Raw genomic sequence first — 25,888 nt, 5'->3', positions numbered from 1 at the left:
GAAATTATTTGTTCTAGTTCTGTGAAAAATACCACTGGTAGCTTGATAAGGATTGCATTGAATCTGTAGATTGCTTTGAGTAGTATACTCATTTTCACTATATTGATTCTTCCAATCCATGAACATGGTATATTTCTCCATCTATTAGTGTCCTCTTTGATTTCTTTCACCAGTCTTTTATAATTTTCTATATATAGGTCTTTAGTTTCTTTAGGTAGGTATATTCCTAAGTATTTTATTCTTTTCATCACAATGGTGAATGGAATTGTTTCCTTAATTTCTTTTTCTACTTTCTCATTATTAGTGTATAGGAATGCAAGGGATTTCTGTGTGTTGATTTTATATCCTGCAACTTTACTATATTCATTAATTAGCTCTAGTAATTTTCTGGTGGAGTCTTTAGGGTTTTCTATGTAGAGGATCATGTTATCTGCAAACAGTGAGAGTTTTACGTCTTCTTTTCCAATTTGGATTCCTTTTATTTCTTTTTCTGCTCTGATTGCTGTGGCCAAAACTTCCAGAACTATGTTGAATAGTAGCGGTGAAAGTGGGCACCCTTGTCTTGTTCCTGACTTTAGGGGAAATGCTTTCAATTTTTCACCATTGAGGATAATGTTTGCTGTGGGTTTGTCATGTATAGCTTTTATTATGTTGAGGTATGTTCCTTCTATTCCTGCTTTCTGGAGGGTTTTTATCATAAATGGATGTTGAATTTTGTCAAAGGCCTTCTCTGCATCTATTGAGATAATCATATGGTTTTTATTTTTCAATTTGTTAATGTGGTGAATTACATTGATTGATTTGCAGATATTGAAAAATCCTTGCATCCCTGGGATAAAGCCCACTTGGTCATGGTGTATGATCTTTTTAATGTGTTGGATTCTGATTGCTAGAATTTTGTTAAGGATTTTTGCATCTATGTTCATCAGTGATATTGGCCTATAGTTTTCTTTTTTTGTGGCATCTTTGTCAGGTTTTGGTATTAGGGTGATGGTGGCCTCGTAGAATGCATTTGGAAGTTTACCTTCCTCTGCAATTTTCTGGAAGAGTTTGAGTAGGATCGGTGTTAGCTCTTCTCTAAATTTTTGGTAGAATTCAGCTGTGAAGCCGTCTGGACCTGGGCTTTTGTTTGCTGGAAGATTTCTGATTACAGTTTCAATTTCCGTGCTTATGATGGGTCTGTTAAGATTTTCCATTTCTTCCTGGTTCAGTTTTGGAAAGTTGTACTTTTCTAAGAATTTGTCCATTTCTTCCACGTTGTCCATTTTATTGGCATATAATTGCTGATAGTAGTCTCATGATCCTTTGTATTTCTGTGTTGTCTGTTGTGATCTCTCCATTTCATTTCTAATTTTATTGATTTGATTTTTCTCCCTTTGTTTCTTGATGAGTCTGGCTAATGGTTTGTCAATTTTATTTATCCTTTCAAAGAACCAACTTTTGGCTTTGTTGATTTTTGCTATGGTCTCTTTTGTTTCTTTTGCATTTATTTCTGCCCTAATTTTTAAGATTTCTTTCCTTCTACTAACTCTGGGGTTCTCCATTTCTTCCTTTTCTAGTTGTTTTAGGTGTAGAATTAGGTTATTTATTTGACTTTTTTCTTGTTTCTTGAGGTATGCCTGTATTGCTATGAACTTTCCTCTTAGCACTGCTTTTATAGTGTCCCACAGGTTTTGGGTTGTTGTGTTTTCATTTTCATTTGTTTCTATGCATATTTTTATTTCTTTTTTGATTTCTTCTGTGATTTGTTGGTTATTCAGAAGCGTGTTGTTCAGCCTCTGTATGTTGGAATTTTTAATAGTTTTTCTCCTGTAATTGAGATCTAATCTTAATGCATTATGGTTAGAAAAGATGCTTGGAATGATTTTAATTTTTTTGAATTTATCAAGGTTAGATTTATGGCCCAGGATGTGATCTATCCTGGAGAAGGTTCCATGAGCACTTGAGAAAAAGGTGAAATTCATTGTTTTGGGGTGAAATGTCCTATAGATATCAATTAGGTCTAACTGGTCTATTGTATCATTTAAAGTTTGTGTTTCTTTGTTAATTTTCTGTTTAGTTGATCTGTCCATAGGTGTGAGTGGGGTATTAAAGTCTCCCACTATTATTGTGTTATTGTTAATTTCCCCTTTCATACTTGTTAGCATTTGCCTAACATATTGCAGTGCTCCTATGTTGGGTGCATATATATTTATAATTGTTATATCTTCTTCTTGGATTGATCCTTTGATCATTATGCAGTGGCCTTCTTTGTCTCTTTTCACAGCCTTTGTTTTAAAGTCTATTTTATCAGATATGAGTATTGCTACTCCTGCTTTCTTTTGGTCTCTATTTGCGTGGAATATCTTTTTCCAGTCCTTCACTTTCAGTCTGTATGTGTCCCTTGTTTGAGGTGGGTCTCTTGTAGGCAGCATATATAGGGGTCTTGTTTTTGTATCCATTCAGCCAGTCTTTGCCTTTTGGTTGGGACATTCAACCCATTTATGTTTAAGGTAATTATTGATAAGTATGATCCTGTTGCCATTTACTTTATTGTTTTGGGTTCAGATTTATACGCCCTTTTTGTGTTTCCTGTCTAGAGAATATCCTTTAGCATTTGTTGGAGAGCTGGTTTGGTGGTGCTGAATTCTCTCGGCTTTTGCTTGTCTGGAAAGCTTTTGATTTCTCCTTCATATTTAAATGAGATCCTTGCTGGGTACAGTAATCTGGGCTGTAGGTTATTGTCTTTCATCACTTTAAGTATGTCTTGCCATTCCCTCCTGGCCTGAAGCGTTTCTTTTGAAAAATCTGCAGTTATCCTTATGGGAATCCCTTTGTGTGTTATTTGTTGTTTTCCCCTGCTGCTTTTAATATTTGTTCTTTGTGTTTGATCTTTGTTAATTTGATTAATATGTGTCTTGGGGTGTTTCACCTTGGGTTTATCCTGTTTGGAACTCTCTGGGTTTCTTGGACTTGGGTGATTATTTCCTCCCCCATTTTAGGGAAGTTTTCAACTATTATCTCCTCAAGTATTTTCTCATGGTCTTTCTTTTTGTCTTCTTCTTCTGGGACTCCTATAATTCGAATGTTGGAGCATTTCATACTGTCCTGGAGGTCTCTGAGATTATCCTCATTTCTTTTCATTCATTTTTCTTTTTTCCTCTCTGATTCATTTATTTCTACCATTCTATCTTCTATTTCACTAATCCTATCTTCTGCCTCTGATATTCTACTATTTGTTGCCTCCAGAGTGTTTCTGATCTCATTTATTGCATTATTCATTATATATCTAGGTCCTTGTTAAACCTTTCTTGCATCTTCTCAATCCTTGTCTCCAGGCTATTTATCTGTGATTCCATTTTGATTTCAAGATTTTGAATCATTTTCACTATGATTATTCGGAATTCCTTCTCAGGTAGATTCCCTATCTCTTCCTCTTTTGTTTGGTTTGGTAGGCATTTCTCCTGTTCCTTTACGTGCTGGGTATTCCTCTGTCTCTTCATCTTGGTTATATTGCTGCGTTTGGGCTGGCCTGTCTGTATTCTGGGAATTTGTAGAGTTCTCTTTATTATGAAGTTTCCTCACTGTGCGTGGGGTTGTATCAGTAGCTTGTCAAGGTTTCTTGGTTAGGGAAGCTTGTGTTGGAGTTCTGGTGGGTAGAGCTGGATTTCTTCTCTCTGGAGTGCAATGAAGTGTCCAGTAATGAGTTATGAGACGTCTCTGGTTTTGGAGTAACTTGAGCTGCCTGTATATTGAAGCTCAGGGGTGTGTTCCTGTGTTGCTGGAGAATTTGTGTGGTATGTCTTGCTCTGGAACTTGTTGGCCCTTGGGTGGTGCTTGGTTTCAGTGTAGGTATGGAGGTGTTTGATGAGCTCCTATCAATTAATGTTCCCTGGATTCAGGAGTTCTCTGATGTTCTCAGGATTTGGACTTAAGCCTCCTGTTTCTGGTTTTCAGTTTTATTTTTACAGTAGCCTCAAGACTGCTCCATCTATACAGCACCGATGATGAAACATATAGGTTAAAGATGAAAAGTTTCTCCACATTGAGGGACACCCAGAGAGGTTCACTGTTTTTGAAGACAATGATCTGCTTTTCTGGATGCCTGATGTTCTCTGCTAGCATTCAGAAGTTGTTTTGTAGAATTTACTCAGCGTTGAAATGTTCTTTTGATGAATTTGTGGGGGAGAAAGTGGTCTCCCCGTCCTATTTCTCCATTATCTTAGGACCACCCCTCTGTGATCCACTTTAATTAAGTTTTGTGTATGGTGTGAGATGGCAGCCCACTCAGATATTCTTGCTTGGGAAATCCCATGGACAGAAGAGCCTGGTGGGTTATAGTCCATGGGGTCACAGAGAGTCGGATGCAACTGAGTGACTACACACACACACACACACACACACACATACTCACACACACACACACTCTCACACACACACACACTCACACACACACACACACACACACACGGTGTGAGATGTAGGGGTCATGATTCATTTTTCCCAAATAGAAATGTCTGTTTTCTCCATCACCGTTATTCAAATGGACTTATTTTCCACCATTTAATTAACCTGCTTTCTTTTTCAAAATTGAGTTATAGTCAAATGAGTCTTTCTCTGAACCTTCTCTTCTGTTCCATCTATTTGTCTACCATTATGCCAAGACTGTACTGTCTAATTATTCTAGCTTTATACATGGAGATATTTGGGGAGATCATTAATTTAAAAATTTTATTTTGCCTAATTTTTATGTGTACAGAAATGATATTTGGTTTTAAAAAATATGGTTAAGTAAATTAAAAGAACTTTTTTGGTAATAATGAAATAAAAATTCAAAGTGATATTATATTGGTTAATCATAAGTTTATTTTCACCAGGTGTTACATAAAATAATTATCAGATGATATCTTAGATTTGATTAAATATGATAATTTTATTAACATACCCAATATCTATGTTTTATGAATCTGTGGATTCATTTCTTTGACTAATTATGGGAGCAGGAATATTCTGAGGCTTTATATTTCAAGTATTGATCTCTTCCACTTTCTGCTTCTTCAGCATCTGCTAGACATGGTATGGGCCTTCTTGTTCTATTCTTTGTTCCTTAAAAAATTTCCATCATTCTTACTTTTCTCTGCTACATTTGTGTGTGATTTTTATTTCTTTAATGTTTCTTCCAGTTCACTGACCTTGTCTTTAGTTTTGTCTAATCTGATTTTCAGTCCATCCACTGAATTTTTAATAATGACCAGAACTTTCTAGAAGTTCTGCATGGATTTTAAAAAAATAAATACTCAAATATCTTTGTAACATATTTTTTCTCATGTTTTGATTCATTTTATTTATCTAATAATTTTAAACATAGCTATTTCATAGTCTTTATCAAGTTATTATATTTTCTTAGTTTTTTGGTAATTCTACATTTATTGCCTAAAATTTATGCTTACTCTTGCTTATAGCAGTGTTTTTCATTAGTCATCTGCAATTGTCAGAATGCTGTAAGGGCTTCCCAGATAGTGCTAGTGGTAAAGAACCACCTGCCGACACAGGGATGCAGGAGACACTGGTTTGATCCCTGGAATCGAATGGTCACCTGGAGTAGGGCATGACAACCCACTCCAATATGTTGCCTGGACAATCCCATGGACTGAGGAGCCTGGCAGTCTACTGTCCATGGGGCTGCAAAGACTAAGGCACCACTGAGCAACAGAGCGACTGAGCATGCACGCGCATGTGTGCGTGCGTGTGTGTGCACAGGCGCACACACACACTGTAAAGGCTGATTTGAGTTTATGTCTTTCCAGTGAGTTTTTCCTGTAGTGGTAAGGGTAAGAATGGCAGGGACCATTTTTTATGAGGAGTCTTGGGTTTCCCTGGTGCCTGAAATGGTAAAAAATTTGCCTGCAGTGCAAGAGAGCTGGATTCGATCCCTTGTCTGGAAGATCTCCAGAGAAGTTAATGGCTACCCATTCCAGTATTCTTGCATGGAGAATTCCATGGACAGAGGACCCTGGTGGGCTACAGTCCATGGGGTCACAAAGAATCAGACGCAACTGAGCATCTAACTCTTTTTTGTTAGATCATGTATGTGATGTAAATTTGAACTAGAAATTCAAGTGTAGAAAGGCCTGTGATTGCGAAATTGAGGCTTTTTCTATTTCTCCTCATAGTGGTTATATCTAACTCTCTTAGATTATAAAGACTGGAAATCTCTGTAGTCAGAGTGTCATTTCCTGCTTATTAGTCTGGTTTTCAGTTCCTTCTTATTTTCAGGGGATTACAACAGTGTATAGAAATAAATCAGACTGAAAGAGCAGCTTGCAGCTAGACTGACTGATAATTGCCAGGTGATATGTCATAAGTAAATGTGAAAAGTAGGTATGGATATTACTGCTTTTGGATAATAGAGGCAGATAACAAACTTTTTTTCATGGTATATAAAAAGATGTTTGAGTTGTTGATATGATGGCTTACACATATTATTCCTCATATAATATGTGTCTGTATTACAGTGATGGCTATAGTAAGTAATTTTAGAATTTATAAGCCTTTTTATAAAAAGGAACACTTTTTTCTTTGGTTTTTTTTTCCAAGCTTATTTAGTGCTTTGTTTTAGTTCTCAAAATGAAGATAATTACCCCTACATATTTTAACACTGACTTTTTTGTGTAACAGAATAGGTAACAAAACGAGAGCTGTTGTGATTTTATTACAGTCATCTTTGTTCTCTTTGCTGTGTGCCAAAGCCTCTGTCTCTTCACCCTTCTTCCTTATTCCCCTGCAGGAGGCTGCTCTAAAAATAGCTCCAGTAATAGATGTTCTTTCTACACAGGGTCAAATTGCTGAATCATTTAGTCCTTTTGTGAAGTTTAGGAATATGGAAAACAGCATCTGAGCTGGGTAGGACAAACATGCTTCTAAATTGGCAGGTCATTATTCTCTTGAAAAATAAAGAATTGTATTCTTCTCAATAACCATATAGTAAATAATTTTTAAAGTTTATTTTTGAAGAATATATTTTAAAAATCTGTAAAATGGTTTTGTGTCTTAACTTCAAAACATATTTTGAATGTGATTCCCAGAAGTGTGTTTTGTTAAATATAATAAATTTGATATTAAGAGGTTAACAGATGAACTGTAAATATTCCCCTATATGTAAATATTTCATCTTCTTTTTCTTATCTTAGGTATGTTATTGCCTCTTTGGAATAGTTTCAGTGCCTGTGAAATAGTTACCTCCAGAAAAGAATTTCTGGGAGGATTTGACACTTGACAGTGAAATAAATATGCTGACTTTTTCTTAACGTTATAAGGATTTAGCTTTCTTTAATTATCTGTAACCCCTTATTTTAACTTTTCTCATTATTCCAAAATAATTATATGCAGATTGTTGAGTGCTGGCTTCCCGAATGTAACACCAGAACAACCTGCTGATAAAGAATAGTTGAGATTATTACTTCCTGACAGGAAGAGCACATTTTCTTGACACAGTCTTAGTCATATTTTAAGAACCAAGTCACAATATGTATTTTTGAGATTTCTTGGGGATCTTGTTTAAGGTGGGTCTTTCAGTGCACTGGCTTCAGATTGATGAATTTATGACATAATAGGTTACCCCTTGGTGGCTCAGATGGTAAACAATCTGCATGCTGTGCAGGAGACCCAGGTTCGGTCCCTGGGTTGGGAAGATTCCCTGGTGAAGGAAATGGCAACCCACTCTAGTATTCTTGCCTAGAAAATTCTGTGGACAGAGAAGCCTGGTGGGCTACAGTCCATGGGGTTGCAAAGAATCGGACACAACTGAGCAACTAACAGATTTCAGATTTTCAGGTTAGGATTGTCTGGCAGAACAAGATAAGCTTTTCAAAGTGAATGTTGGACCATGATACTAAACTTTGGTTTTCTCTGGCGTCAATTACTGTCTCACTTCTCCATTAATTGCAGAACACTCTCCATTAATCCCAACAGAACTCTAAAATTCTTCTCTATATGGGCAAAGATCTCAAGTAATCTCTCCGTTTCATTTTCTGTCTTTGAAGATACCCTTTCTAGCCCTTTTCCTCTGTCTCTAATGTAGATTGGTTGCCCTTAGGCCTGCTATGGAGGTGACATCCTTGAGTTTCTCTTGTCTCTCTCCAATAGTGAATCGACTTCCTGGATCTCATGTATCTGCATCTTTAGTTCACTCTCATATTAGAGCAACCATCTTCTGGTAACTTTCAGCAGTCTTTTTTTTCCTTCTGTAAATAACTCATGCATAGATAATTGATATAAATAGAATATTTCTTTTTGTCTATTATAATGCTAGAAATTCATTACAGAGTATATCTTAAGAGTTGCTAGAAAAATTAAAGTTATAATTTTCTTATAGGAATGAAGTTTGGAACAACAACAATGATTGTGGATAATTATTTTGCTTTTTAAAGTTTTGGAAAGGCTATCTCCTGAAATGATTTTGGGGTATATGTTGTTGAATTCTGAGTTTCAATTTTTCAACTTGTGAATACTTTTTATACCTCTATCATATGAGAGTTAATAATTTTGAAAATTTGATAAAAAACTTCTGGTAAAATTTTGCTTCTTAAATGAAAATAAATATAAAACATTATAATCAAATAAACTTAAAAAACCCTTTTCTCACAATTTATAACCTGATGTAATTTGAGTTTATATTTTAATAATAGAAAAACTGTCTTGAAAGGTGTGTCTGTGTGTCTGTAGTCTTTGATGGTGGTAGGCTGGGGCCCCAAAAGACTATTTCTTAAAAAATTGATGGCACTAGTTTATTTCCCTTCCAAAAACCAGTTGCAACTAAATGAAGCAAACAATCTCCAATTTTTATTGTCCTCATAATAAAACAAAATATGAAGTTCAGAACTGGATCACTTTCTCTTTCTCCTCTTATCTCCTCTCAGTTCAAAATGCTTGCATCTCATAATAGCCAGCATTCTCTTAAATCTGCAGTTAGGCTCAATGTATTCAAGCCTCAGTACAATCTTGTAGTGGTTTTAGTCTTTTTCTGGAAAATTGGTTTAGTGTGCCCACCATAGCCATTCCGCTTCCTGTCATAATGCCTCTTTCCTTGGGCATGCAGAGAATCCTTGCCCTTTGTGTACTGTCACTTTGTGGGATTTATACTTGCCTACTCCTTAGAGAAGCCCAGTGAGTTTTAGGAACGTTCTCCATGTTTGTGAGAGTGATCGCACAGAAAAAAGCACATGTACATTTTTTTTTAAAGATGCCTTGATTCAAAGGAGATTCAGGCTACTGCTTCTCAGTTTTCTCCCAGTTAGATGTCAGCAAACAATGCTTATGCCCAGAAATATCTCCCTTAGATTCCAGGAAGAATTTAAGAGAAGAGATTCCTCAGACAGGCTTTCAATCTGACTGTAACTCTAAACTTCCGGAGACCGGATAGGAAGCAAGCTATCCTTTCCTTTTGGAAATTACAGCCCTGGAAACTATATGGGAAAATGTCTTCAGCCAGATTCATTGCTCCTGTGTCCTCTAAAAAATCAATGAGACCGTGGCTCTGCCACAGTTCTATCACTTTTATATTTTCTTTGTATAACAAGTTTTTAAAAATAAATAAATGACTTTTCGGAAAAGCCGAACTTGTCTGTAATTTTGATGCATGGCCTACATTTTTATTTGGTCTTGGAAATGGTAGTTTTAAAAGGGAGGAAGGAAAGAGGGGGAGGAAGAAAGATGATGACTTATGGAAAGAGTAAGACAAGTTTTGATTGGGTTTAAATGTTGGTCACAATTTATGTAAAATGTACATTTTTATATTAGCATCATTCAGTTGCTAGAAATAACTGAAATAACTAGAAATTATTATAAATAATAAAAGTGAAAAATATTTAATATTAGAAGTACCCGTGTGTGTAGTATTGTACAGAGCAGAGCACTGAAGTCAGGATAACTGGAATCTTGGCCTACTTTGGCTTCTGTGTGTGTGACAGTATGTTTCCTGGTCACCTTTCCACCCCTCTCCCATGCTGCCCCTGCCACAACCTCAACCGTTTTACTTTTTCTCATGTGAATAATGAGATTATGGACTAGGTAATTACTAAGCTTCCTCTTAAGATTCTGATATTCCAGAATATGTCAGACTTTTCAGGAAGTTTGTGTCTTTTAATAAAATTAGTAAAAAATCATTTGGGCCAAAACATTTCAATATTTGCTGATGGTAACTGTATTTAAACAGCAGTGTTTTGCTCAGGGGTGCTGCACCTAAACAGAACAGCATAGATTTCCAATTGTAAGAACCTTGGATTCTTGCTTAAATTGGAAATTGCCCTTCCAGTACCCTTCATTGACAGTGATGATGATCTACTTTGAGCATTATGGGGGCATTGTCAGTGTATTGATTCATCTGCAACTGAGTGGTACATTTCTGTGGGTTTGAGAATAGTGAGGTGAATGGCTCTGAAATTCTCAGTACTGTTTGGAAAGCTGATTGCATAAATTTAAAATTTAAAGTGTTTGAACAGATTCTTTTCCAAGTGATTTTTAACAAATGTTTGATCATACTGTATTTGTGCTACAGTTGAAAGGCTGAAGTAGCATTTTGGCTCCTTTCCCAAAAGCATGCTTGAAGAGGCTAGCAGCAGCAGCAGCATCTCCCTCTGTTTTCCTCAGTGCTTTTTACCTTGCGAGTGGTGCAGCTTGTTCTGCGGATGTACTAAAACCCTCCCATTTAATCTGCAGTGGAGAAGAATGGAGCTCAATGCCTAGTAGCATTCAGTGGTCTAGTAAGGTTGCAGTAACTAGCAATGACTATGTATTTCAACAGCTGAACAAGAAGACATTTTATAATATATATATATTTTTTTCCTTTCAGCTGATAGATTTTTGCTTTCTGTTTCCTTCTAGAGAGATGTGGATAATTTGCCCTGCCTCCAACGTCTGTTTCTCAGCTTCAACAATATAGCTACGTAAGTGGAAACTCCCAACTTGTCATGTATTAATAATTTGATTGTGTGGGTTCTAATGCTTTAAATTAAGATTGTAAATACTTTGGAGTATTTCTAATGACATGTAAGATTTTCAACTGGGAAATGACAGGGCCATCTGTGACAAAGTTCTCTGTGGAAAAACAAAGCTCTTGTGTTTATTAGCGCTTCTGATGCTGAAGTGATGACTGGTTTAGTATAGTATGTGCTCTTTATAGTTATAGTTTAGAGTTGCTCCTTTGTAAAACATGTATGTGGGAATGTCAACATATATTCTGCCGTCCTTTGTTTGACACTTACTGCACTAATCAGTTGAATTAGAATTTCTTTCATAAATTATCATCTACAATCTGTGTAGCTACTGAGCAATTTTGATATAGCAGGTTATACTTGTCCCTAATCCACTTGCTAATTAGGCCGTAACTTCTAAGTTGGTGTCCCTACTTGGAGAACTAATGCAGCTAAACACTGTGTACTAGAATATATAAATGTATAAATGTTGTTTTATAAATATTTGAAACATATCATCCTTTCTGTTGTGATGATGTCTCATTCAGGGTCAATGTGGAAGATTTCAGAACTGAAGCTGAGACAGGCAGTCAGACTTTTCAGGGCAGAATGAGTAGCCACCCTTCCCTGACTCTCTCCTTCTTCTCTTCTCCCTTGCCCCTCAGTTCTTTAGTTTCACTTCAAGACTGTTCTCTGAATGTACTTTTATAGAAGGATAAGAACTAAGTATAAAAGAGTTGAGAACATATCTCTTCCTGAGTTCTAGGTCTGTGCTTTTGACTATTAAAAACCAGCTGAGCTTTTGCACAATTTCTGTTTCTACCTTTTTCCTATGTTAGCCCCCATCCCTGTACTATATCTCTAAAAGGTAGCGGTTAAGTCTAGATGGTGAATTTTGCATATAGGCATTATTTCAAAGAAAATACCCTTAATCATTTCCTTTTTTTTCTTTGTGTGGAAATACTAAGTTTCTGAAATACTTTTAATGTGCTCTTCAGTTTATGTTGAATCCGGTTCCAGCTGCCTCCCCATCTTGTTGGAAGAGTAGAATTTATTTTTAATGGCAATAGAAGGAACACTCAATTTTCTTTAAGGAGTTTCTACCCAAAGACCATTAACAATTGTTTTGAGAAGATAGTGTCTTGTTTTTAAAATGTGTTGTTTCTCATGTCTCACAATATTAGCTGCTGAAGGTGCAGCAAACCCTTAGCTTCCCCCAACCTGTGGTGGAACTTATTACTTTTGCTCTTGTCTTGTTTATGGAGAGTAATTTAAAAAGAGATATAAATTTGGGTGTATGGGGGTTATGGCATGCCCACTTCCTCAGGATACCTCAACTTCTAAACTCCTAGCTCTATAGGGAGTTGATCTTAAATGTCTGTATTTAGGGAATTTTCTTCCCAACCTGAAAAGAAGTTTTATCTACTCAATGAAATAAATATGTGATTAATGGGATTAATACTTATGACTTTCTATTAAAAGTGGGATTTATTGAGAAATTGAGATAAAAGGAAGGGTTTTCGTATTCTTACTGATTGCTTTTTTGTGTGTTGCTGCAAAGGCTTAGCTCTTTACCTTTCTCTAATATATCCAGATGACCTGCTTTTGAGGTCAAGTACATTTTCTATTTTCTGCTTTGTTCCTGTTGATGCATGTAATCCAACAGATGGTATAGAGAATATATTGGCTCTTGGGCAGGGGACAGGAGGAATTGGAAAGTGCAAGCCCTTTTCACATTTCCATGAGTTTTATTCAAGACACAAATATTTCAGTTGACTGGGATGGTAGATGATCTGTAGTGTTAATTGTGATGTCCTTTCATATCCTGCTATAGTCCTGGCATGACAGAGTTGCATAACTTTCAATTCAGTGGTCGAGGAGTAGCATACAGGAAGAGCAGAAATAGCAGTATAAAGGTGAAAGTACCTTTTAGGACTTTCTCTGGATAACTTTCAAATATCATCCAGCAAGTGAAATATCCAACAGTGTATCCATTTTGGGGAGACAAAAATGTACTGACTGTTAAAGTAGTAAGGCTTCCTAGATTTTGACCAAGTTGTTGGATTCTTAGAGGCCCATTTGCATAAACTATTACCTGGTGGAAATTCAGAAAGTTCCAGAATGTTATAGCACCCTAACTGAATTTAGAGAGCTCCAACTTGGGGTAAATAGGTACCTATATTTAATGATGGGTTGACTATGGCCTTGGTAGACAGGACCATTTTTGTATGTTTTCCTGTAGATATTAGAACAGGCATTTAGTTCTTCTGGTAGGCATACAGGATATATTAAGAGAATGAATGACATATCCACATCTGTGTATCTGAATAAAAGTGATGCCTCTGGTTAAAATATCCCTCAGAGCATGACAGAAACACAAATAGGTAATTATAATACAGTGAGTTAAACTTAGTTGTGGTCAAATGCAGATACACTAGAAAATGTAAATCAGTGTAGAGAAGAGAAGTTAAGGAAAACTTCCCAGAGGGAGATGATCCCGAGACCTCAGTAAAGTGAATAGTCCTTGGACATTCCAGGTAAGGGTACAACCTAGGCGAAGCAGATGTAGAAGGCTCGGAGTGGACTCACTAGGCCCACCCTCTGGGAACCTGCAGTGAGATGCTTGCCCCCTTCTCCTCCTAACTAGCTCCAGGTCTTCCTCCAGCCCATGGAATGCTGGAGGGACCTGCCAAAGTACACTTTGCAATGCTCACCTTGAAGGAAATATTCTGTGGCTAATCAAGAGAATCAGCTGTGTCTAGTTCGTTCTTCAGGCGTGTTCGTTCCATTATTCAGCTCTTCTGAGGTGCTATTGTCTGCTTGATTTGTTTTCTTTGTCTTGCTCTTATGATCTTAATTTCCAAGTAGTCTGCATTTTTTGTAATGGCTTATTCTTTTTAAAAAATTATTTATTTATTTGCCTGTATTAGGTCTTAGTTGTGGCATGTGGGATCTTCATTGCCACATGCAGAATCTTGTTAGTTGCAGGATGTGGGATCTACTTCCCTCAACAGGGATCAAACCTTGGTCCCCTGCACTGGGAGCACAGAGTCTTAGCCATTGGACCACCAGGGAAGTCCCTCTAATGGCTTATTCTTGTTTTATGAATGAGGTAAAGTTTTTTTTTCAATTTCTAGAATTTATTTTTCTCCATTACCTACACGTGTTCTTTAAATTAAACAAAAATACTTTCTTTCATCCATTCATTTGTTCTATGATTTTTTGTTCTTGTCTATATATGAGGATCTATACGAATTTGTTTCCTTAGCATAATTTAGAAATGTCGCTGTGAATGCAAGTTATAAGATCTCTGTCTGTGGAGGATGTAGGAGGGAGGAGGAAGGCTATCCAACCAGTTGGACTTGCCTTTATGATATTCACAAGAAACTCGCCCTCTGAGAATGGGGGCTCCTTTTACATCTTGGGCCAGATGCACTTCCCCAAAGCACAGCCCTTCTTCCCTCACCATTTTCAACCTGAGGACAATTCAGGAGTCAGCCTTTTTGAGGGTAGGAGGCTAGCAAATTGCTACCAAACCCTCCAGTAGTTACTGGACAGCTGACCCACATCTGCTGGCCACACTTTCTCTCTCTGATTCTGGGAAGTATTCTGAAGTTCTGCTGGTAACATTTTCTTAACTCTTCATACTCTTCATTTCAGGCTCTAGCAATTTGGGGTTTTACTGATTCCATCTGCTTTATATCTTCCAGAAATTCCTTAGTGCTCTGGTCTGCTGATAGAACTTTTTCTGGTTTTCTAGTATTGCTAAGGATATTTTTGTACTTTTATATTCAGTCTTTTCAGAGAGGTTTTGAGAGGGTAGAGAGAGGTCAGATCACACACCAAGCAGCCATTGTCATAGCTGTCCTTACTTTGAGTGATTTGCCCCCCAAAGGCCACCCGTAAAAATATCCTTGGCAGCTTTAAAAACACATAGGCCTTAAGTTCACTGCTGGGTAACCTGCTCCAGTAAATCTGGAGTAGGGCCAAGGATCTGTATTTTTTTAAGGCTTCTCAGAGAATTCTGATGTTCGGCTTGATGCTAGATCTGGGAACCATTGAGTTATGGTACCCCCAAATAAGAAAATTTGTTAACTAGCAGATTACTATTTTATATGAAATTTCCCTTCACAAGAAAAAGCTTCTAGACAAAAGTATTTGTCAGGGATAGATATGTACTACCATCCAGAGGTAGTTTATGATCTGTAGGCAAAACCCAGGGCGTTTCATCTCCTTTCCACTGAGGCTGTGCAGAGCTCTACTCTTCATTACAAGGTTAAGGTATAATTGATTCTTTCCTGTCTGTTTCATTCTCCAATGTAGAAAGTTTTAACAAGGTTTTTTCTTTAAAAAAAAAAAAAAAAGAAGACGCATTTATAATTTGAGTGTTTTCCTTGCCTAAAAAGGAATGGTTACTATTGCTCCCAGAAATAAGGAGACATTAGTATCCCTGGGAAAAGAGTCAAATACTAGTCAAGGTCAAGTGTCAACTCAGGACTCTTAGTCTCATGTATTATTTTTTTAATTGTGGTAAAATACTCATAAAAGTACCATCTTAACCATTTTAAAGCACACAATGAAATGGTGTTAATAAATACATTTACACCCTTGTGCAGTCAGTCTTCTGTTGCACAGAACTCTTTTCATCTGGCAAAACTGAAACGTTATACCCATTGAACAACCGGTCTCCCTCTCCAAGGCCCTGGCAACCACCGTTCCACTTTCTGTCTCTGAATTTTTGACTACTCTAGTTATGTCATGAATGTGGAACCATGCAATATTTGTCTTTTTGTGATTGGCTCATGTCACTTTGCATGATGTCCTCAAAGTTCATCCATGTTGTTGCAGTTCAGTCTCTTAAGTCGTGTTGGACTCTTTGTGACCCCCATGGACTGCAACATGCCAGACTGCCCTGTACTTCACTATCGCCTGGAGTCTATTCAGATTCATGTCCATTGAGTCGGTGATGCCATCCAACCATCTCTTCTTCTCTTGTCCCGTTCTCTTCCTGCCTTCGATCTTTCCCAGAATCAGAGTCTTTTCCAATGAGTCAGTTCTTTGCATCAGATGGCCAAATTATTGAAGCTTCAGCTTCAGCATCAGTGCTTCCAATGAATATTCAGGACTGATCTCCTTTAGGATTGACTGGTTTGATCTCCTTACAGTCCAAGGGACTTTTGAGAGTCTTCTCCAGCACCACAATTCGAAAGCATCAATTCTACAGTGCATAGCCTTCTTTATGGTCCAACTTTCACATCCATACATGACTACTGGAAAAACCATAGCTTTGACTGTATGGACTTTTGTCTCCAAAGTGATGTCTTTGCTTTTCAATATGCTATCTAGATTTGTCATAGCTTTCCTTCCAAAGAGCAAGCATCATTTAGCTTCATGGCTGCAAGTTCATCCATGTTGTAGCATGCGTAAGTTTCCTTCCCTTTTAAGAATGTATACTTACATATTATTCTTTAGGTGGCATGGAACTAACTAGGAGAGGCAGATGCCAGAATGAACCATGCCTACCTCTTCATCCACATTGTTTTCCCATAGAGCCCTATGAACTTGCCTTGTTCCACTGAACCTCCTTAAACATAAGCATGCTCTCCCTTGCCCATTTAGTCTTTGCATTTACTATGGCTTCTGACAATAATATTTTTTTCTACCTCTCTTTGTCTGAATAACACCTGATGATCCTATAGATCTCAAGGGTTCTCAAAGTTTAATATGCTTAAGGATCATCTGAAGAGCCTGCTAAAATGCACTGCGTGGGGATCCATCCTCCATGGATTCTAATTCAAAAGTTTTAGATGGGGCTCAGGAATTTGTATCTTTAGCAAGTTGTGCAGCTGATTTAAAAATACCACTGATCTGTGCTTTCCAGACTTTGAGTCAAAACCCATACAAGAATCCTAGTCAATTTTAGTTCAAGACTGGAAACATAAAAGCAGAATAGAAAATGTCAAGAGTTTCTCACACATTGTAAGGGTGAACACTGCCTCATGAGAAGTTTGCAGTTTTAGTATATATAGATGTATCTATGTATACATTTGTATGTGTTTGTGTATGAATGTTATTTTGCTATAGATATTTGGGAACTGGATTACAATGTAAATATATTTCTCACCATGAATTGGGTTTAAAAAATTAAGAAAACACTGTGGAGTCTCAATTTTGGGAGCATGGACTACCAGGGAAGTCCCCAGATAATTCTTATTATAATCATAAAGTTTCATTTTCCTTTGTGTTAGACTAATTTATTCAATGTGTGTATGTGTGAGTTTTTCTAAAAGGAAGGATTCTTAAACTAAAATTAAACTAAGACACGGTGAGCAGGCTGTTTTGCACACCTAGTCTCATACTGGGTTCACACTTACATAGTTGAGAGGCTGATAGCTATTCATGGCAGTAAATTAACATTTTAATGTATTGATGTGTCAAAGGCCCTTTTGGGTTTTGCTAACGTGAAGGTTTTAGAAGTTGTGGACATTTTTGGTACATATTGCTAAGGGGGAATTCTGGTCTTAAAATTACTCATGATTGTATGTTATATTGGGTGATTGTTTCTAGGTTGAGAAGCACAATTATGGTAAATTGAGATCAGTGTGTTTTATGATTTCTGTTTTGTTTTGGTCTACAAATTCAAAGTATAAGTAGAGTAAATCCAAAATGCATTTAGAAATAAAGTATATTAAGTAACTTCTCCTGTTGCTATTCCTTATAACTTGTAGAAAATACTTCCAAAAAGTGTTTGAAGTATTTTGCAATAACAGTGTCAAATACAGTGAACATAAACATTTAAAACAAAGGTAAGTGACTGTAACATTCCCTTCTTATCTTCATCTTATCTTGTTTTGTTTTAATTGAAGTACAGTTGATTTATAATGTTGTATTAGTTGTAGGTGTACAGCAAAGTGTTTTGGTTTTCATGAAAAGAGATGTACAAATTTGAAACAAAAATGTTTACATATCTGTTTTATGTCCATTCCACCTCCCCACCCTACCCCCACCCCAACCTAAATTGCTATGTTGATCTCTTAACCCATGGTACCTCAGTATGTAACCAACCTTATTTGAAAATATGGTCTTTACAGAGGTAGTGAAGTTAAAAGGAAGACATTAAAGTGGGCTCTAATGTAGTAAGACTGATATTCTTATAAAATAGATGAAATTTGGAGGCAGGTATACAGGGACTTCCATGGTAGCTCAGACAGTAAAGAATCCACTCGCAATGCAGGAGACCCATGTTCTGTCCCTGGGTTGGGAAGAGCCCCCAGAGAAGGGAATGGCTACTCAGTCCAGTATTCTTTCCTGGAGAATACAGTCCATGTGGATGCAAAGAGTCAGACCTGACTGAGCAGACACACACACACACACACACACACACACACACACACACACACACGGAGACTGCCTTGTGAACATAAGGACAGCTATCTACAAGCCAAGAAGAAAGGCCTAGAACAGATTCTGCCTCCACAGCCCTCAGAAAACAACACCACTACCATCACCTTGATTTCAGACTTCTAGTCTCCAGAACTGTGTGATAGTAATTTCTGTTGTTTAAAAAAATGAAAATAAAGCAGAGGTGAGCAGATATTGAAAGGAATGAACAAACCAGTTAATTTTAGGAAAAAGCAAGGTCAAAATTAATCATGCCAAAACCCCAAGTATATACTCCTAACTGCAGAACTTTCAAATTTGATCTTCTGGAGTAACTTTTGTTCATCCTTTGTAATTAAATACAAACCCCAAACAGAAGAATAATTTTCTTTTTCTATTATCTATACCATACCTCTTTGAGTTCTGTAATATCTATTTTGATGTATGCCCAGTTATAACTTAATTATACAGGGGTAAGGGTAATTCGCTCAGTCGTGTCTGACTCTTTGCGACCCCATGGACTGTAGCCTATCAGGCTCCTCCGTCCATGGGATTTTTCCAGGCAAGAGTGCTGGAATGGGTTGCCATTTCCTTCTCCAGGGGATCTTCCCGACCCAGGAATCGAACCCGGGTCTCCCGCGTTGCAGGCAGACACTTTACCATCTGAGCCACCAGGGAATAGTGTCAGTTATTATCTGTCACATGGTAGGCATGTAATTATTGTTCTTTTAATTAATGAAAAAAAGAAACCAAAGTTTAAAGGTGATGTTCTTCAATATTCATAGATAATTTTTAATAGCCCTTTTTGGCATGTCATCTTATTTGGTTGTCTAAGGACCCAGTTTGCAGCTAATTCACCATGGCTGTCCCCTGGAATATAAAATAATAAAAAGTAACTAAAACAAGGAAGGCAAATTAAAATTATTTTATGGATTATTTTATTATTGATTATTTTATGGATTATTTTATTGGATTATTAGAAACAACTGTAACAGATACCTTCCAGACTAAAAGCTTTCCTCAGTGACTTAAGATTTTAGCAGTTACTTTTTGAATATTTGAGTAGATTCAGTGTTGTTTTGAAGAAAAACTAAGACTGTTGCAGGCAGTTTCTGAATTATGTAACACAAAGATAAGATAAGCCTCTTATTTATAAATATATGTATAATAGTCATTTTAAAGTCCTTGTCTACTAATTCCAATATTCCAACAGCTGTGTCATCTCTGAGGCTTTTATAGTGACTTGTTTTTCCTTTTTGATACATATATTGAGTTTTTTTTGCTTTCTCATGTCTGGCAATTTTTTATTACATTCCTGGCATTGTGAATATTACATTGTTGAGAATCTGTGTTTTGTTGTCTTAATTTGAGAGTTGTTGAATTTTGTTTTAAAGGTAGTTAACATACATGAATCAAGGCAAATTGGAAGTGGTAAAACAGGAAATGGCAAGAGTGAACGTCGACATTCTAGGAATCAGCGAACTAAAATGGACTGGAATGGGTGAATTTAAGTCAGATGACCATTATATCTCCTACTGCGGGCAGGAATCCCTCAGAAGAAATGGAGTAGCCATCATGGTCAACAAAAGAGTCCGAAATGCAGTACTCGAATGCAATCTCAAAAACGATAGAATGATATCTGTTCATTTCCAAGGCACCATTCAATATCACAGTAATCCAAGTCTATGCCCCAACCAGTAACACTGAAGAAGTTGAAGTTGAACGGTTCTATGAAGACCTACAAGACCTTTTAGAACTCACACCCCAAAAAGATGTCCTTTTCATTCTAGGGGACTGGAATGCAAAAGTAGGAAGTCAAGAAACACCTGGTGTAACAGGCAAATTTGGCCTTGGAATACAGAATGAAGCAGGGCAAAAAGACTAATAGAGTTTAGCCAAGAAAATGCACTGGTCATAGCAAACACCCTCTTCCAACAACACAAGAGAAGACTCTGCACATGGACATCACCAGATGGTCAACACCAAAATCAGACTGATTATATTCTTTGCAGCCAAAGATGGAGAGGCTCTATACAGTCAGCAAAAACAAGACCGGGAGCTGACTGTGGCTCAGATCATGAACTCCTTATTGCCAAATTCAGACTGAAATTGAAGAAAGTAGGGAAAACCACTAGACCATTCCAGTATGACCTAAATCAAATCCCTTATGATTATACAGTGGAAGTGAGAAATAGATTTAAGGGACTAGATCTGATAGACAGAGTGCCTGATGAATTATGGAATGAGGTTCATGACATTGTACAGGAGACAGGGATCAAGACCATCCCTATGGAAAAGAATTGCAATAACCAAAATGGCTGTCTGAGGAGGCCTTACAAATAGCTGTGAAAAGAAGAGAGGCGAAAAGCAAAGGAGAAAAGGAAAGATATAAGCATCTGAATGCAGAGTTCCAAAGAATAGCAAAAAGAGATAAGAAAGCCTTTTTCAGCGATCAATGCAAAGAATTAGAGGAAAGCAACAGAATGGGAAAGACTAGAGATCTCTTCAAGAAAATTAGAGATACCAAGGGAACATTTCATGCAAAATGGGCTCGATAAGGAACAGAAATGATATGGACCTAACAGAAGCAGAAGATATTAAGAAGAGGTGGCAAGAATACACAGAAGAACTGTACAAAAAAGATCTTCATGACCAAGATAATCATGATGGTGTGACCACTCACCTAGAGCCGGACATCCTGGAATGTGAAGTCAAGTGGGCCTTAGAAAGCATCACTACGAACAAAGCTAGTGGAGGTGATGGAATTCCAATTGAGCTATTTCAAATCCTGAAAGATGATGCTATGAAAGTACTGCACTCAATATGCCAGCAAATTTGGAAAAGTCAGCAGTGGCCACAGAACTGGAAAAGGTCAGTTTTCATTCCAATCCCAAAGAAAAGCAATGCCAAAGAATGGTCAAACTACCACACAATTGCACTCATCTCACACGCTAGTACACTAATGCTCAAAATTCTTCAAGCCAGGCTTCAGCAATACGTGAACCGTGAACTTCCTAATGTTCAAGCTGGTTTTAGAAAAGGCAGAGGAACCAGAGATCAAATTGCCAACATCCGCTGGATCATGGAAAAAGCAAGAGAGTTCCAGAAAACCATCTATTTCTGCTTCATTGACTATGCCAAAGCCTTTGACTGTGTGGATCACAATAAACTGTGGAAAATTCTGAAAGAGATGGGAATACCAGACCACCTGACCTGCCTCTTGAGAAACCTTTATGCAGGTCAGGAAGCAACAGTTAGAACTGGACCTGGAACAACAGACTGGTTCCAAATAGGAAAAGGAGTACGTCAAGGCTGTATATTGTCACCCTGCTTATTTAACTTATACATCATGAGAAACACTGGACTGGAAGAAACACAAGCTGGAATCAAGATTGCCGGGAGAAATATCAATAACCTCAGATATGCAGATGACACCACCCTTATGGCAGAAAGTGAAGAGGAACTAAAGAGCTTCTTGATGAAAATGAAAGAGGAGAGTGAAAAAGTTGGCTTAAAGCTCAACATTCAGAAAACGAAGATCATGGCATCTGGTCCCATCACTTTATGGGAAGTAGATGGGGAAACAGTGTCAGACTTTTTTGGGGGGGGGGCTCCAAAATCACTGTAGATGGTGACTGCAGCCGTGAAATTAAAAGACACTTACTCCTTGGAAGGAAAGTTATGACCAACCCAGATAGCATATTCAAAAGCAGAGACATTACTTTGCCGACTAAGGTCCGTCTAGTCAAGGCTATGGTTTTTCCAGTAGTCATGTATGGATGTGAGAGTTGGACTGTGAAGAAGGCTGAGCGCCGAAGAATTGATGCTTTTGAAATGTGGTGTTGGAGAAGACTTTTGAGAGTCTCTTGGACTGCAAGGAGATCCAACCAGTCCATTCTGAAGGAGATTAGCACTGGAATTTCTCTGGAGGGAATGATGCTGAAGCTGAAACTCCAGTACTTTGGCCACCTCATGCGAAGAGTTGACTCATTGGAAAAGACTCTGATGCTGGGAGGGATTGGGGGTAGGAGGAGAAAGGGATGACAGAGGATGAGATGGCTGGATGGCATCATGGAGTCGATGGACGTGAGTCTGAGTGAACTCCGGGAGTTGGTGATGGACAGGGAGGCCTGGCATGCTGCGATTCATGGGGACGCAAAGAGTCGGACGCAACTGAGTGACTGAGCTGACTGACTGAACTAACGTACAGGAGAATCAGGTTGTGTTCAGGTTTATATTTAGGCTTTTTCAGGCAGGTCTAAAGTAATCTTTTTCTACAAGTAAAGTAATAAGCTTTGCATCTATATTTATTTTACCTTGACACTAAACACAAGATTTCTCCGTCAAAAGCAAACCAATTATTTATCTCCAGAGTATCTTTGCACTGGTTTCCAATGTTCCATTTTTCCTCACAGGTTTATGTGATGAAGGCAGTTGTCTCCCATATGTACAGGGTGGAGGGTTTCTGGCTCTTGAGTGGAATACAACATTTTTAGTTTGGGAGCTTATGTAGGAGCCTCTTGTATAGCTTCACCTGTTCCCCTCCAGAGAAGGAGCAAGAGACAGACAGACAGATACATGCTCACACACACACATGCAAGAGACAGACAGACAGACAGAGATGGGGAAGGCTTCTTGGTCAAATGACCTTTGGAATGTAAACACACAGTTGTAGGAGATAAAATTCTGTGTCACCCGAGAGGTCTCTGTCTATGCCATCACTTTGAGGCCACGTGGCAGTTTTCTTTGCCCATGCAGAAATATGAACATCTGAGCACTGTTTCCCAATATGGAGCAACCAGCACCTGAGGCATAGCATTGCTGGGACCTCAGCCGTATAGCCTGGGTGTTCCCCGTAGTCTCTGTCTGGTTGGAACTCCAATGTCTCCGAGCTCTCTATGCTCAACAGGTATACTTTTCATCTTTTGGCCCCTCGGTAGTTATAATTTGCTAGGCTTCCTGGAGCCACACTGTGTTGGTGCATATTAATTTCAGCCAAGACTTCTATGCATGTTTTTGGAGTTTCTTCCCTATACAACTCCTTATTCTCCACTGTCCAGCCCTCTGCCTCAAATTCCAGCAGCCCCAGCAGACCCAAACTCTGACCTCTGTTTGATCCACGCAGTGAGACTTCTGTCCTCTTTTTGACTCCTCTTCCCTTTCTGTGATCTGAGAAGTGCCTCCAGGCAGAAAGCAAGATTAAAGTGGCTTTCACGTGTTTCTCTTCTCTAAGGGCCACATCTATCCTGTCTGTTGTTCAATGCTTGCTTCAAATATTTTGTCAGTTTTATAGTTGTTTACATTGAGAAATTGAGTCTGATAACCCCATAGCCAAAACTGCAAGTTTCTTCTACCGTATTTTCAAATTATCATGTTGTATATCATCTTTGCGATCTGTCTAGTGTATAGAAGATGCAAATTCCCTTAAATTAACAATACTGTATTTTTTAATCTAAGAGCAAGGGACTTAAATCTAATCCTGAATTGGTAGATGTGCAGTTGCTGTCAAAAGCCTTCCTGATATTTAAAATAAGCCATTTAGAAATGAGCTAAAAATGTATTGTAAAAATCGACTTCAGGATCATGTTATTTGTCCAGAAATCTCCATGCTCTGTCTTTACATACTTAATCTCCCTATAGAAATTCCTTCAAAAACTGTGATTTAATGTATTTTAATATTTATTGAAGAGATTGAGGAAAAAGCTAGTTAAACCAGAAAATTCTGGCTAGAGAAAGATGTAACAGTAGAACACAGGTTTAGTTATGGGTTAAAGTGAAAAGAGAACATAATGAATGTATGAGTAAATTATTGGGATGCTTTTAATATACCCAAATATGCCTATATAGAGTCATTCCTGAGTCCATGTCTGAGGGTGCAGGATCATGTCATTCTCAAAATAAAAATACATTTTTCTGTTTCTTATGGATAAGTACATGTTATCTAAAAGGTGTGTTAAATTATTTAGGAGTACATTTATAAGAATTGTATGTTTCTATAGAAGCTGTTGACTTTTGATGTTTGAAGGGTGATAGTTAATCACACCCTTTCTCTTCTGCTCTAAGTTTTGAATCAATTGAAAGATACAGTGGTCGGATATATGGAGTACAGAATAGCAGAATGCAGTTTAGCTATGCATCTACAGTCAGGCTTCCTAGTATATCTCTCCTGGATTAGATTTTCAACTCACTGGCCAAAGAACTGGAAAACAGAGACCTCTCTCCTTGGGAACAATGAAGCTTAAGAAAACACTCCCATCCTGGAGATCCGGTGGCCTGAAAGAAAAATAAGAGAAGCTGGGCCTCTTACGTATGCACATCCCCCTGTGAGAGTTTACCTTCTAGGAATTATGTGTGTGTATGTGTGTGAAATGGGTGAATTATTTGTTTTCTCCATATTTGTTTTTAGAATTAAAGATGACTGTTATGATATGGTGAAACTTAGCTTGAGGAGGAAGGAAGATTATTGCCTGAACTTGATAGGCACTGAACTTACAATCAGGCCTTGGTTAAATAACAGGGCATCCTCCCCTTCAAAAAATCTTGCTGATATCCAAGTAAGGGAGTTGGGATTCTCTATAAATAAGGAGGTTATTTCTAGATTCCTGTCTTGAAGGGAGGTGAACCAGTTAGATTTGTTTGTCCTGGGCACTTAGAAAGATATCACAGTGGCTTAATTATATACTCCAAGATACTTGAGTAGTTTACAACTGTCGAATAGTCTCTGGGAATTATTTGTTGACAAGACTTCCTTCTTATGGTTTAAAAAGAAGTTGACAGTGTCAGTTGTAGACCCCATGTTGGAGATCATAGTTCTTAGTTTAGGAATCTCCTGGGAAGCACTGAATAATGAAAGCCAAATTAATAATATTTTTTGGCTAGTTCCTTTGATCTTATCTTTGAAGTTTGGAGTTTTGCACTTCTAGGATATTGGCTTGTGATTCTCCAAAGTAACCTGCTTGCGGGCTTATGAGAGTGTTTTCTCCAGGTATTTATTTATTTATTTGGCTGGGTCGGATCTTAGCTGTGGCCCGTGGGATCTTTGTTGCATCATACAGGACCTTTTGTCGCAGCACGTGGACTCTGTAGTTGTGGACCTCAGGCTTAGTTGCTCCATGGTATGTGGGATCTTAGTTCCCCCACCAGGGATTGAACCCATGTCCCTTGCATTGCAAGGGGGATTTTTAACCACTGGACCATCAGGGAAGTCCTCCCGAGAGTGTTTTTATAGCTGCTTGGGGTTAGGATGGAGGACCACCTTAGGGATATCCAGAGCATGGTAGCTAATAACTGACCCTCCTCTTTCTCATCCTCTATGATTTCATTAAAATATCTTCTCCATCTGTTTCATTTAAAGACTTTAAAATTTCTTGCAGTTGGTTTCTGGAGAACACTGTTTATGCATTTCTCTATATAAAACATCAAATAAGGCTTTTGGGGGCGTGACAAGAGGATGTCTATATGCCTTTTTTCCTAAAGTGGATAATCTAACGACAGCACGCGTGCGTGTGTGCTCGTCGCGTCTGACCTGTGCCCCCGTGGACTGTAGCGCGCCAGGCTCC

The 25,888-nt window shown here is 37.9% G+C and overlaps 1 protein-coding gene across 2 annotated transcripts in view; it reads left to right on the top strand.

The window, feature by feature from the left end:
* Positions 1-25,888, top strand: part of LRRC49 (leucine rich repeat containing 49) — a 154,678-nt gene that overhangs the window by 46,338 nt on the left and 82,452 nt on the right. For both annotated transcript variants that reach the window (XM_005685165.3, XM_005685164.3), the window contains one exon: positions 10,861-10,922. In XM_005685165.3, coding sequence (XP_005685222.1) covers positions 10,861-10,922 — 62 coding nt within the window. The remainder of the gene's footprint in view (positions 1-10,860; positions 10,923-25,888) is intronic.

The sequence above is a fragment of the Capra hircus genome, chromosome 10, assembly GCF_001704415.2.
Source record: "Capra hircus breed San Clemente chromosome 10, ASM170441v1, whole genome shotgun sequence".
Classification (NCBI taxonomy): domain Eukaryota; kingdom Metazoa; phylum Chordata; class Mammalia; order Artiodactyla; family Bovidae; genus Capra; species Capra hircus.
This window is presented reverse-complemented; position numbering and strand designations above follow the sequence as displayed.